The 15,138-nt window shown below is 36.4% G+C and overlaps 1 protein-coding gene across 2 annotated transcripts; it reads left to right on the top strand.

The window, feature by feature from the left end:
- The first annotated feature begins 3,088 nt into the window (after positions 1–3,088).
- On the top strand, positions 3,089–12,839 carry LOC138331360 (protein ABHD15-like). 2 transcript variants are annotated; one of them, XM_069278927.1, is made up of 3 exons: positions 3,089–3,207; positions 5,349–5,553; positions 11,080–12,839. In XM_069278927.1, exon 3 carries the CDS (start codon positions 11,476–11,478, stop codon positions 12,631–12,633), a length of 1,158 nt encoding a protein of 385 aa, XP_069135028.1. In that variant the 5' UTR covers positions 3,089–3,207; positions 5,349–5,553; positions 11,080–11,475; the 3' UTR covers positions 12,634–12,839. The 2 variants fall into 2 exon arrangements, with proteins under 2 accessions (XP_069135028.1, XP_069135029.1); XM_069278928.1 differs by lacking the exons at positions 3,089–3,207; positions 5,349–5,553 and adding an exon at positions 8,980–9,521.
- The last annotated feature ends 2,299 nt before the right edge of the window (positions 12,840–15,138 follow it).

Here is a 15,138-nt window from a genome sequence, read left to right as displayed (position 1 = left end):
CTCAATCGGACATTTTAAAGCTTGCATGTTTGTAAGATAATCCACAGAATGTATGCTTGTGAGATATCCTATAAAATGTAAGATGTTATTTTTATTATTTTTTTTTATTATTTTGATGTAATTTTGACCTGGCATTGCTCCATGAAGAAATGACAACTTGCTGTCCATAGAAATTGTCAGGTCAGCAGTGCCGAATAATGTTTTTGTCAAAATACGTTAATTATAACAACTCTATAACTTGTAATATTTACTAATTTTCGGACTATTGAGGATGACCAAAACCCCATCCGGCATCAAATGCATCCTTAATTGGAGCAGAGACATGGGAGCTCAGAGTGGACCATGTAAGCTAAAGAGGAAAAGTTCACAGATAGTGATGAGTTGATCGCCACTACTATCGACCGACATTTACGAGGACAAGTCTAGACGAGAGTTGAATCAACGAAAATGCAAATCCTTCAGACCGTTAACTTAACCGATTATCATTACTTCAAGTAATCTTCTTCGATAGTAACAGCATATATATATACAGGAGACGTTTTACAATACAATACTTAGTGCATGATTTAGAAGATTTAGCATAATTCCTATATAATTATCTCTTTTACATAAATCCGCCTGCATTATTCTTGTCGCATGATGTGGATGATTTAGCATAATTAAAGTACAAGTATTCGTGTCTGCGTTGTCGTCAGTGACTTCATAAAAGTCATTTTCTCACGTTATTAATGCATGATTGAACAATAAAAATTATCATTCATAACGACCACACCTCCGCCTTTATCCACTGCCTAAATGACTATAGAACTTGTATTTGTTATCATTTGCTTGAGTTTGTTTATAAGGAAGATTACTTTGAAGTCGTCAATTACCGCTTTGTTAGTTATCACGAGGAAGTTTGTTTTAAGGCCAAATACCTTTCCGAAACGACTTTTTTATTATTAAAATGGGAATGTAAAACGAGACCGATCATTTTGTAGAGTCGCAAAAGTTATCAACTTGCCGTTACTACTACACTCATCATCATCAACATCTGAAAATATTAATTACAATAAAACTTAGAATTAATTTTTATAACGCGGGTCGTCTTATGTTTCCCGCCGTCGGCCTAGATACCGCGCGGCAGTTGACTATTACAGCGCCAGACGGCAATACAGCGAAATGAATCTCGACAGTTATCGTATACATGTATGTCGCAGGAAATCTTGCATTTGTTTGGTGTTGTTACCTCATCTTAGGCCATCGATGTGTATTTTCTTATGTTAGTAATGTTTTCAATAAACCTTTAAATTTTGTTCCGGAACGGTACTGGGCTGTAAAGATTCTAGCTTCCTCTAATATTTTGTTGTTACAATATGGATCAAAATTGAATTTGTTTCTTACTAGACCTTCAGATTGATCTACGTTATCTTCGTAATTATTATTATCAAGACATAATTTTACATTAAATCTTTATCTTCTACAACATTCTTGGATGTTACATTTTAATCAATGTTATCGGTGAAGGACAAAATTTTATACCCATACCTAACAACTTTATTCCATCAGTACTTTTTATTTTTTAGATTTATTACCTTAAGCATTGAAATGTTACTTTTGGTTCTCCCTCACGATCCCGGTCGTCTTTTGCCGCCTCCTTTGTTTACCACGTGTAGGTTCTGCACCTTGCTGCATCAGGTGTAAACAACATTTCGTCCCAGTATACATATACGGTAAGCTATGTTGTTCTCTTGGGGCGAGATGACCTTAGGTGTGAAAGTTTTGGGGGCAGCAATTTGACTGGTCTTTATCAAGGATCACGTGGACGTGGCCCCTAGTGGGATTTTCTCTGATCCTTTTTATCAAACGTAATGATAATGGGAATCTGTGTTTTATTTTATTAGATTTGATGTAATAGGCACTATGTCTACAGAATAGTGTGAGGTACGAGTTGTCTCAAAACAATAACATACCCTTAGGCGATTGTCAAACTTTTCTTTCGATTGCCACCTCGAAAAGCTGGTATGTCTGACGTTTCGACCGTGCATGTGATTGCATATAATATCCCCTTTTCATACGTCAGTGTTATGTTTATGGCTACACAAGTCTATCTGATAAAGTATCTTGCGGTTATAACCATTGTTTAAACACTGGGGTTGATTTAGTGCACATAGCATGTTGGGTCGAAATAACCCGCCGTATACATCAAACGGGCCGAGACATTTCGTACCTGCACACAATAGATGTAAACAAATAGATGTAGACGAACACGTTGTGTTAGTGTTATTTCGGACTGAAGAAGGCCCTATAGTGGCTGAATATATATTCCATAGAAATGATTTTGATTTTACTTTGAATTTATGTTGGCCTTTTATTTCGGATTATTAATATACTAGCTTTATACCGTTTTTCCTCATTATGACCTTTGTTTACCATTTTGCCATTTCCTGAAAAATGGTTATTTGACACTGATTTCCCTATGAATGTAGTTTTGGTAGAATCTGAACTAAATATTTGATTCTCTCTTAGTGGATTCACTGTAATGACGTTTGTCGCCGATGATCTCTTCCTTGGGGTCACTGCCTTCTTGGGCGGAGGTGTTGACTGGATATTAAGGGGGAAATCTGAATGTTGCTCCTTGATGGTGTTGATACTGCATCCGCGTGAGCTTTACGTGTTGATCTAGGTAAGTTCGCAAAAACTGGAGGTGTCTTATTGTTCTTATTTGGTGTACCACATTCTTGAAATACGTGCTATATAGCTTATAATATTTGTGTGTCGTATGTCGGCGTAAAGGAATTTTCTTCATTTTGTAGGCACTTTTGAGATAAAGAACGCTTTGGAAACTTTGTGGAGACATTTCAGTATTCATCCATGGACAGATAGTGAGTTGACCGCCACTGTCGACCCACGAGCAGGAGGACGGACAGAGACAAATACCAATTTTTATTGCAATAAAAATATTGATTAGTAATATACATGTTTCGTACAGGGAAGAGAGCAAAAATATAAACTGCCCGTGGAACAGTGCAGTGAGAGAAGATGGCGCAACTTGACTGTTCCCGGTGGAGGTAGATTTCTGTCTTGCTCAGTCTGGACAACACTATAGGCTTTGAGAGTAATCGGGAAGACAGGGAAGACGGCAGTACACAGACTACCAGAGGCTGCAGAACATGCATTCTGCTGGCTGTGGAACAGACGTGAGGAGTGGAGGTCATCCATTGACAGGTACGTCTACATCATATACATGTATACTAAATAAGTAAGTTTCATTTGTTTTACACTATCAGAAAAGATGTGCAAAACATCACTAGATGTTACCATAGACCGAATCATCTGTCTCTTAAAACCAGCTTCTTTTCTTTTTGTTGCCGTTCATTCTAAAATGATTGATACGCTCATTCTAAAATGATTGATACGCTCATTCTAAAATGAGCGTATTGATAAACGAGAACAAATAGAAGAGGGGCTGATTTTAAGAGACAGATGATTCAGTCTAATTGTAACCAATACATGAACTTTTATCGTTTAATGATAGCTTTTTTTCTCGATATTCCATGTTGTTTTTAATTTTCGGAATATCAAGAATTCTGAGACTAAGAGATCTACGATAATATGAGTACTTACAGTATCTAGTATTATAGGCTCACATATTATATTTCTCAAGCTTCAACATAACTTAAGATAAACTGGGATTCAAGGTAGGTTAATACTGAATCTGATACCATTATAGTAGGAATAATATCATCTTACATGGGTAAGTCAAGTGGACAGGGATATCTCAACCCGAGTGAAAGGTTTTGGATGGTCAACCCGAGGTTGTCGAGGGTTGACGGCTAATATCTTTCCCCGGGGGTTGAGATATCACTGTCCACCTGACAGACTCATATTTGATACTCTTTCTCCTATACTTTAACGAAACATTCCGAAAAGCAGTTATATAGAAACGTTTCCAAAGCGCCGCTATGACGGGAACGCGTCAAAATTATCGTCTAATGTTATGATGGTGTCACGTTATTGTCACGCGCATGTGATTTGCCTTTTCTCTGTCCCGGTAGAAGACAGCGGTTGCTAGGACAAAGATAACTCCGTCTTTTACCGGGGTATGGAAAAGACAGCCCACACACGCTAGACAGTGACGTCATCAATGCATGCGGCGACTATTTTTACGCACAGCGACATTCATGTCGACTGAATATTTTCACCATTTCTCGTTAAAGTATGGGAGAATCTTAGATGGGCCAGTCGGATGGACAGGGATATCTCAACCCTCGTGAACGATTTTGACTATCAACCCTCGGCAAGCCTCGGATTGACCAGCCATAATCTTTCACTCGGGTTGAGATATCCCTGTTCACCTGACAGGCCCTTATTCCGAATTTGCATATTACAGAGTTATCTATACTTACGGGTAGGTATTGATTGTGACGTCATGTGTTTGCGAGCGTAACGTCATACGTTTCGGTGAAAACGACGTGAATTGCGCTCACAGAACAATGACGTAACAATCGATACCTACCCCCAAGGGAGCTAACTCTGTAATATGCAAAGACGGAATATGATTCTATTAATCATTTTTCTCTAGCAATTGCGGGTTGACCCTGTCAAGTTTGGGAGACCATACTGAATGGGATAGGATTCAAGAAATGGTGTAATCCTTACAAAAGACGCTGATTTATTGATTAATAAAGGTTTATGATTGTTGTGATATCATGTACAGGCAGAAACGAAAACGCATGTTTTTTTAGTAGATCTCTACTTTAAGAACTGTATATGATATGATAACAAATATATCATCTTCAAAACTAATAAAAATTTATCAACTTCAAATATGAAGATAAATCCATTGAATGTTATTACGAAATAGCTTTTCGTGTTTTGGGGGCAAAGATATCGATTAAGGAAGCTTGATATTTTTGTAGACAGACATGCCCTTAAGTCTATGGAACTCTCAAATGGTTCTTAGATGAAAAAAGCCTTTTAATCTACTTAATGTTCAATTAGCCATCGTATTAATGGGTCATGACGTGGCTGTGGCCTAGGGTGTACATTTGCTAATTATAATACGCTGGGCAGAGGTAAGCAAATACGCTGGGCAGAGGTACTTAAAATGCCCGTCTCAACAGTTCCATGGTAGTTCAACTCCATTTATCATGGGACCTTACACCCGATAACCCTGAAGGCTCACCGTGTACCAATGGTCTGTTTAGATTTTTTTTAATGTTTCTCATTCGTCATTACTACCTAGACGATTTGTGTATCCTTCAATAGGTAATGTGTACCAACACTCATTGCTTTAATTGCTCGCTGTCGGCCCTTTTGTTGTAGCCAGGTAAGTTTACTGATATTTATTTTGTGTATTACGTCAGTGAGCGGGTTGCTGGCGGGTACGATGTATACAAACCGACACCTCTACGATCTATATTACACTTCGTACCTGATCTGTATCAGCTAGGCGCTTGTGTGTAGAGCGACGTCATAGCCATGGTTCTGTGTACCACGAGCTGGTCTGTGTGTGATCACAGCTGATCGCCAGTGTATACCTGACAGTTCGCCAGTCACAGACAGACACAGGTGAGTTTATAGTATAACTAGAAATAAGATGTTAACATTGACAAGGTTTATTTGATAGCACTTTATCAAAGTTTATTTGGTAGAACATTGACAAGATTTATTAATTGGTAGAATTATGAGAAGATTTATTTGGTAGAACTTTGAAAATGTTTATTTAGTGGAACTTTGACGAGGATTAATTGGTTCAACTTTGAGAAATTGGTAGAAATTTGACAAGGTTCATTTTGTAGAAAACTGTCCATGCTTTATTGTCAGAACATTGTCCATTGGGTTTAGTTTTATTCGACATATGTAGTAGTAGTACTATTACATTGGTTAGCTTCATTCATATAATTTGTATGGATATACAATTTGTTGATGGGACATTGCCACAATTTACAACATTGACACTGTTTATGATGTAGAGGATTCCCCAAAGTTTGATTGGTATATCTTACATGTTTGAACATTAATTTGATTTCTGCAGTAGAGGATAAAAGATTAATTTGTTTGTTCAATTTATTTAGTAGATCAGTTTTATTAAGTTTGGTTTCATAGAAATTGTCAAGTAATTTTGCAGAACATTAAAAATAGTTACAGTCAACTTACTATAGTACATTTGTATTTGACAAACCGTTGTTAAAGTTGTCAACATAATTTTATAGAAAATCACGATGAGTTCTCGGTTTCTCTGATAAGCAGCTTGATAATTGTGTATCTTTATAAACTATGATACTCAAGTTGCTTAAGGACGATACATACTGTTTAATGAGGATAAATGATTAAAATGACAAGAGGTAACTTTTCCACAGGCAAATTGACACAAGGGTTTGTTTGGTCTCATATTTTAGTTAATCTTGTTATGTTGACAAGATGGTCTGGTAAAAACATCTGCTAGATATTCTAAAAGCTGAACCTGCAAGTTTAGTGAAACATTGAACAGGTTTGTTTGCTAGACCATTGTCAATGTTCTTTTGTCAATTGACAGTTTATTTGAAAATGTTTAGCTGGTGGAAGATTGGCCATGATTATATTGACAATGTTTATTTGATTGGATTTCAACATGTTTATTTTTTAGATCATTGACAAGGTGTAAGTGTCTGAACATTGAATAAGTCCAATTGGTGGACTATAGACAGTATATCCTTTGTCCAAATTTATTTGATAAAAAAGTTGATCTTTGATGTTTAGTAGACAGTTGTTATAAATCATTATAGCTAAATCTTTGTTGTAAGGAACAATTTCATTGGATTAAAATATGTGTTATCATCGCATAACGTAAATATTATGTTGTAACGTCTCCTGTGATTCGCTGATAAAACAGTACCTAAAGAAAGTCGCGGGATTAGATTGAAAATCACAGAACTCCCATCATCATCACCATGAATCGCCCAATGGTATATTGAGATCATGATCATGCTCAGATTTTTTGTGTTATACTGTAGCTCAAGAGTTCCACTTTACAAGAAGACACAACACGAACATACCGCAGTCTCCCAAAATACGCACCTCGCACTTCAAAATACTATTCAAATTAATCCTTAAATGATTATAGACTTCAAAATCTGAAACGGTTTACGATGAGAGTACAATAAAAATGTTGTGTTATATCTCTTTAATATAGAATATATATTCACGCTATGCCTCATGATTTAATCTTATTACTTGTATGTTCATTTTTATTAGCAATTTTTAAGCCAATTAAATGTTTGTTACAGGCAAGATTAAATTGTAAAATAATTACTTTTTACGCTGTCTTAATCATCATGTTTTACTCTTGACATAACTCTTTTCCCCCCACTTTTGCCTTTTTTTTTTGGTTTGTAATTTCATTTGTTTTGCAAATATATAAAAAATACTATTCATATTGTACCGCATTTTGTTTATGTCTTTGGAACTTCATATGAAACAGAAAATGAAATAAAAAATACCTTGAAAAGATAAAACAAAATTAGGATTCCAACTTGCACCACTACACATCACGAACACTAGTGCAAGGCTTAAATTGGATTTAAGGACTACATAATCATTTACCGTCCACTGATGTTACCTAGATTGCAAAAATGAACTCGTTTGCAAGCATTTTGAAATCTTGGTCAAATTGCTTGGTAGTCAAACCGTCAATCTGATTTTTTCCCCCAATTTTTATCACATTATTGAATAAGAATGCATTGCCTTTTCAATTGTTATCTGTATGTCAAGACAGTTAAAGATGCAAAATTATTTTCTCGTCAGCTGATGCACATGTTTTCCAGAAGTATTTCTCAAACCAAAACGTTTTAGTTTACCGATATATTTAAACGCTTGTAATATTGCCGATTGGGGCATGGTGTAATTTTGTCATAAGCATACTGACAAGTATTACAGAATTGCCCAAACGTAAACAGCTCGATGTAATGATATAATCAAATAATTAAGTCACCTGAATTATTATCAAAATCCTATTTAGACATCTAAATTATACGTAAGCAAGAAATAAACAGACAGACTAGAGTAGATATAGATAATAGATGTAATTCGTCATGATATTTCTGTGAAAATTTTGTCATTATTTCAGCCAAACGTGATTACGCTATACGGCTGGCTGTGACCATGAATTAAATTACGCACCTGACAGAAACCTGGAGTTCTCGATAAAAACTACTGAGCAACATTCATCACATTTTATATTTACCTCAAATTCCTACCACGTTTCCGAACCATGATTTAAACAGTTAATTAATATTGATTATATCGTCATGATATCTATATTTATAACTAATGATGACCCAAAATAAATGCAAGGATCATGTGTTAATTAATGTTTCAGTGAAGATAAAGTTCGTTGGCTCCTGCATGTCGTAGCAATAGTCAACTACATATACGTAGTGCGCGGTATTTAGAATAACACCAGGAAATATCGGACGATCCGCGTTAGGAACATTAACATTTATATTATTTTAGTTGTATTGTTGGGAAGGTGATGATAAGTGTAACATTACCGATAAGCTAATAACTTTTGTGACCCTACAAAGTAATCAATCTCGTTTACATTCCCGTTTAAAAAACATAAAAGTCGCTTTGGAAAGATAGTGGACCTTTCATAGGATTAAATTTGTGTAGAAAGTGATAGTAAATGAAATATAAAATGTACGTTATCAAGTTTTCAGACACTATAAAATTGTCAAACGCGTTTTACAGAAAATATTAAATTAAAAACCGATTTTGGAAAGTATTGGGCCTTCAACAAATTAAAGGTGGGTGGAAACTAGTGTGACGCCCGACACCTTAACCACAAGGCCTCCGCCGCCAACACGGAGAAGGCATTTGGGTTTCAGTTGTTGTATGTTGTAAAATTAATAACATACCAATATATAATTAGGAAGATCATTGTCCTCTCTATAAATCCTAAAATCAGGTGACCGGAAGTACATAAAATGTAGGTCAAAGATAATCGGTGAAATGATTTACTCACAAAAGCAGTGATGTGTCACTGATTATAACCTTATTGAAACTGTCTTTTTCAAACCATACTGTCAGCGACTTAGGAAACAGCGACCCAAAGCTCTGAAAAGCGATCACTCGACACCTGACTGTGTTAACTGGAGCATGTGTAATACGTTTTACACCTGGGGTTATAGGGCTAGACTCCAGGCACGCTCGTATCGGGAGCAAGTGTTTAGAAACAACCAACTTATCACGTTTTGTCATCATGTGTCAGACTAGGGCCGCTTTTAACAAGTATTCGTTTTCCCGGGGGGTTGTGATCACTGTCGGTAGAGCCTACTCCAGCATATTAACCCAATCATCGGGAGTCGTAAACGTTTATTAGTCCGCCAAAAATTAGGTCTGTGACGTCATCGCTGACCGACTTATACATTCGATTGATCACTTACTAATAGCTATCTGATGGAAAGTAAGTCCGGTTTGGGCTGTACATCTATGTATGGGGAAGTCTAGGGATAGGATATCATGATTATAACATTAAAGGATGTGTTACTTTAACACAGGTAAGATATTTATTACAGCAAATTTACTTTAAAACATATCCTGCTTCTAGTTTGTAGGTTTTCTTACTTTGACACCTGTTATGATGTTAATTCATGCTTATCGAACAATTTTCTTTTTGTTTATCTAACATATATATATATATATATGTTATAGACTTTAAACTCTCGATAAACACAATGCAAAACATGCTTATCGAACAATTTTCTTTTTGTTTATCTCTCACATATATATATATATATATATAATGTTATAGGCTTTCAATAAACTCTCGATTAACACAATGCAAAGTACTTTAATTATTACAGTGAAAAGTATATGTTTCTTTTATCGATACACTGTCCTTTTGGCATCCGATGTGATCTTCATTCTATAAACATGCTCTTTCTATCTTGTTATTTACATTTATATTCTGTGCAGTCTGGCCCTATTTCGATTTCTGTTTTGTAATAGCTAACATTGTATAGTTCATTTATAAAAGTACATCTACATTAATTGTATCACAAAGATATAAGCTATAGGAATATTTCATCTTTTGTCCATCTATATGTCATAAAGCGGGATCAATCGATGGTGTCACGACTCCGTTTTATTATGTCTGGAAATCATGATGATTGTGAGACTACGTGAGATCAAAATTAAATAATTGCTATGGCAACAAATCGAATTGATAGGGCATTGAGACCAAAAATTTTCGTTACTGTGACAACAAAACTGGCGACATAAATTTCTCGTTACTATGACGACAAAACGTATCCATGACTTGAAAAGTTTACCTTTGGTAACCATGACAATAACAAATATTGACAAATGAACATTCACATATAAATTACATGTTGATAACAAAATCCATGTTTCTACGCGTATGTTTTCTCTTCCCTTCGATACCTGTGCAACAATTCAATTGATTTTGTTTTTAACTTTTCCATTCTAATTGTCACTATCGCACCATAAACTCGGTTACCGATTGAAATGTTCGACTTTGACATTAACTGACAGAATGGGGACTATTGACTAACCACACAAATTACATATTTGGATGCGGTCGATTTAAAGTTTTGTTGCGGCATTATGAAGCATATTTTGTGTAATATAAGCCGGATCACTGTTTACCAGATGGTTTCACTATATAGACTGTTCACCCGACAAGGACATTGTGCAAATGAAACGACGGGCATCATGTTTATTAATTACGGTTATGAGCACAAACAGGTATCACCAGATGCCTTTAGAGAATGGTATGTAACGTAAACCCCGTTTGTTTGTTTCACCCGTAGTTATTCAGATTTCTAGATTACGAATGAAAATGTAGTTCAGCAAATGACATTGCGTTTAATCGTGAAATACGCTATGAATTATACTCGGTTCAACAAAAGAGTAGTTAAAATTCAGTTACGATAATAAATAATTTAGAAATACGATATGTGTTTGTGTTCATGTAAAGCCTTTCTCGGCGTGTGGTGAAGGTATGAGAGGCCGACTAACATGTCACTAAGTGACATTATAACTGCTGAAGGACAAATGTGTATACAGAATAATGTATTTATCTATCTTTTCCAGGGAGAGTCCAGGGGGACAAAGCGACATCTGTGATCTGTGATTATTCATCATATCGACACGCCTAAATGGTTATCTCCTTATATAACATGCCTGAGTGCACAGATACGTTCATATAGCTATGAAATCGTTCAGCAGACAGGTCGGTGATCAGCGGCGAGGAACCCTTCGATGTTATGTAAGAGAGTTATAAATGTCAATATCTATCGGACTCTTGATTGCTCACACTGAATTTTATTTGGAATCAAACGCCCATGTGACATGGATGATCAAGTACATATCGTTATCAGATTGAGATTACAGACATTGAAGCACGGTATATAGGATATGACTAAGTTGTGGATTAGTCGACAGTGTTGTGGTGTTTTATTATTTTTGAAAAAATAATCTGCAGACAGAATGGACAGCATGGTACTTATACCGATAATGGTGCCACTTCCGGTTGCGCTAACGTTGGTGTGTACTTCCGTTTTAGCTGTTATGCTGTATGTCCGATCGCTCTTCACTTCCACAGATACACTTCCAAAGCTGTTCTACAAAGAGTCAACTCTAAATACCCATCTGCTCAACAAATCCTCCATTATGAGGCGACCTTTCCGACCAAGCTATTGGCTAAAAAATCGTCACTTGCAGACCATTCTGGGCCGCATGCGACCTCAGGGTACTGTCCACTACGAACGAGAGTACCTCCAACTTTCAGATAAGGGAGTTGTTGCCCTTGACTGGGTCATCGGCACAAACTTTGCTGTCAGACGAAACAGTCCCATCTGTGTAGTGTTCCCGTCACTGACTGGTGATGCTCACTCTGTGTCTGACCTTTGTGGATGTTTAGCACGTAAAGGCTTCCGAACTGTTGTTTTTAATAGCCGTGGACATGGAAACAGTTTCTTAACAACAAAAAAGCTCCAAAGTTTTGGTGATCCACTCGATGTCAGACAATCCGTGCTATATATTCATCAGAAGCATGCACGTGCTCAGATCACCGCCGTTGCCATGGGGACAGGATCAACAGTTCTATTTTCCTACCTCGGAGAATACGGATCATCCGCTCGTCTTAAGGCCGCAGCCTTCATTTCACCAGTATTCGACGCCACACAAACACTTTTTCGAGGAATGTCAAAGTTTTATGAATTTTTCTTTTTAGTAAAATTAAAACTTATGTTGCTGAAACATGCGCATGCGTTATCGGAAGTAGTTGACATCGGTAAATCTATGTTGTCTTGGAGCATGGTGACATTTCAGAAATATGTTTATTGCCGAGGAAGTGAATCGCTTGAGCAGTTCCTGGAGAGAAACGATCCCATGCGTGACGTGGATGATATTTCTGTACCAGTTCTATGTGTCAGTAGTTCAGACGATCCCGTATGTCGACACAAAGACACGCCATTCGACATCTTTCAGTTTTATCCAAATATGTTGCTAGTGGCAACAGAGCATGGCGGACATTGTGGCTTTCTAGAAAGCATCCATAGACCTTCGTGGACAGACAAACTGGTAGTTGACTATCTGACGTCAGTGCTTGAGTTCTCATCCAAAGGCTACGAACATTCAGGCTGATCGGTCAGTTAGATCACGTGATATATTATATTGCAAGAATGTCAGTCTCTTTCATTGTACAGTAATTTGTTCTTCAAAGTACGCATTATGTGTGATGATTTTTTCTACCACAGTACATTGCTATTTCCTTGCATAATTTAGTAAAAGGAAAGACAACTATAGATATTAAGTTGGAAAGCTTACGAAATAAATGTTTAAATTTCGAATTGGGTAAGATTTGATGACATTTCATATGAAATATGCATATCTGCACTATAAAACATACCGATTGATAGACAATCGTTCTGAACATAACATCAATCTTTTTTAATGTGAATTTTCACGCGTACAACACACAAACTGTCTTTATGTTTGATTAATAATTGATCAATGCTAGAGTCATCATATTCATAAGACAGACGAATCGCACGCCGTGACCCTTAACAATTTACATATCCGGTAAATGTTGACCTAGTGACCTATATCTAACACATTAACAGGTGTATAACGAGGAATGTGTAATCAACCGAGATAGACATTAAGTGAGGTGTCAAACTTTTATAATACACGTACTTTGACAATAGTTGTGCAAATATGAATTCTGTACATGTATGAACGCTGTACGTGCAAGTGTAATGTCAGTTTCTTTTACTCTTTTCATTTTCAACACGTACTAGTGCAAATTTTAACAAAAAATAGAAGACCCCCCTCACGTTTCCGAAAGGAATAAACAAATTTATCAATAACAATTATATCAAATACAGTCAAACCTCGATGATTCGAACTTCGATGAATCGAATTTCAACCACGAATAATTCGAAGTCTCGATGTTTCGAAGTTTTTCTGACGGTCCCTTGAACTTCGATACATCGAGGTTTGACTGTAAGACCGTTGAGTAGAATGCAATTACTATTGTAAATTACAGCTGAACAAGTGAAGGTTTTAATGTATGCTCTTTGTGTTTGGTTCCATTTTGTAATGACAACACCTCTTGGTGACATTTTAAACACCGTGATCCCTTTAAATTGTATAAGATATACATGGGTCTGATCAACATACAAATAAACATCACACGGCGCTAAATGCCTCACATAACAACGCTTACTCTGTTGGTCAAATAATTCAGGTAGAAATAACCGGCGTATAAAGAAAACCTTTATTGACAATGTTTACATGACGAAGGGGAAATGGACACCGAAACGACATTTAACGAACAAGAAATAGGACGATTATCGGCGTATGATTAAAGTCATAACGGTAGAATCGTTTGCTGACTTATAAATTCTACATCTATTGCGTTATCATAAAAGGCAAATATAAGGATCTTATCTTATTTCTTCATCCAGACCGACTTTCTTCATCCAGACCGACTTTCTTTTTTTTCTTCTAACGTCTCCATTTATATAACAATAATGGCTCGGGTTTAGCGTTTGCCGCAGTTAGAAAGATTCTGAGTTATGTCTTCTACCAAGACACGCCATAATCTATAGAAGTGGTGGCTTCAGAATAAAGAAAGTGGGACGACTGCTTTGTCCATTGTCTTTATATATATAGTATATGACCGAGTGGGGTGTGCTTGTTTGGTGTCTTCGCAGGCATTATTCAGTGAGATCGCACTATAAAAAGGACCAAGGCTATTACCAGGAAATACAACATGAATATACCACAGCCTCCCAAAAGACACGGACGTATGTGAGATCATCCTATAATGGCCTTGACTGTTAATAGGACCTAAAACCACTTTATTTATTTGTTTGTTTGTTTAATTATTTTAACGTCCTGTTAACAGCCAGGGTCATGTAAAGACGGCCTCCAATGTATACAGTGTGTAGCGTGTATGAAGTGCGAGATGTGTGTTTTGGGAGACTGCGGTATGTTTGTGTTGTGTCTTCTTGTATAGTGGAACTGTTGTAAACTAAACCAAATCACGGCTAACAATATAGTCATTTGTCGACCAAAGACTATTAAACAGTAAAACTGATTAAAAAGTTCAGTGGATATATCAAATATGTTCTAATCTTATAGCGTATTTATTTGTAAAACAGAACTGAAAGAAGTCCCTGTGCCAAACAACAATCTAATAGCGCATTTATTTGTAAAACAGAACTGAAAGTAGTCCCTGTGCCAAACAACAATCTAATAGCGCATTTATTTGCAAAACAGAACTGAAAGTAGTCCCTGTGCCAAACAACAATCTAATAGCGTATTTATTTGTAAAACAGAACTGAAAGTAGTCCCTGTGCCAAACAACAATCTAATAGCGCATTTATTTGTAAAACAGAACTGAAAGTAGTCCCTGTGCCAAACAACAATCTAATAGCGCATTTATTTGTAAAACAGAACTGAAAGTAGTCCCTGTGCTACAACAATCTAATAGCGCATTTATTTGTAAAACAGAACTGAAAGTAGTCCCTGTGCCAAACAACAATCTAATAGTGCATTTATTTGTTAAAAAACTGAAAGTAGTCCCTGTGCCAAACAACAATCTAATAGCGCATTTATTTGTAAAACAGAACTGAAAGTAGT

The sequence above is a fragment of the Argopecten irradians genome, chromosome 9 (genome assembly GCF_041381155.1).
Source record: "Argopecten irradians isolate NY chromosome 9, Ai_NY, whole genome shotgun sequence".
Lineage (NCBI taxonomy): Eukaryota > Metazoa > Mollusca > Bivalvia > Pectinida > Pectinidae > Argopecten > Argopecten irradians.
This window is presented reverse-complemented; position numbering and strand designations above follow the sequence as displayed.

Excerpts from the sequence above, each read along its gene's own strand:
- LOC138331360 (XM_069278927.1), top strand. The coding sequence starts at position 11,476 with ATGGACAGCATGGTACTTATACCGATAATGGTGCCACTTCCGGTTGCG.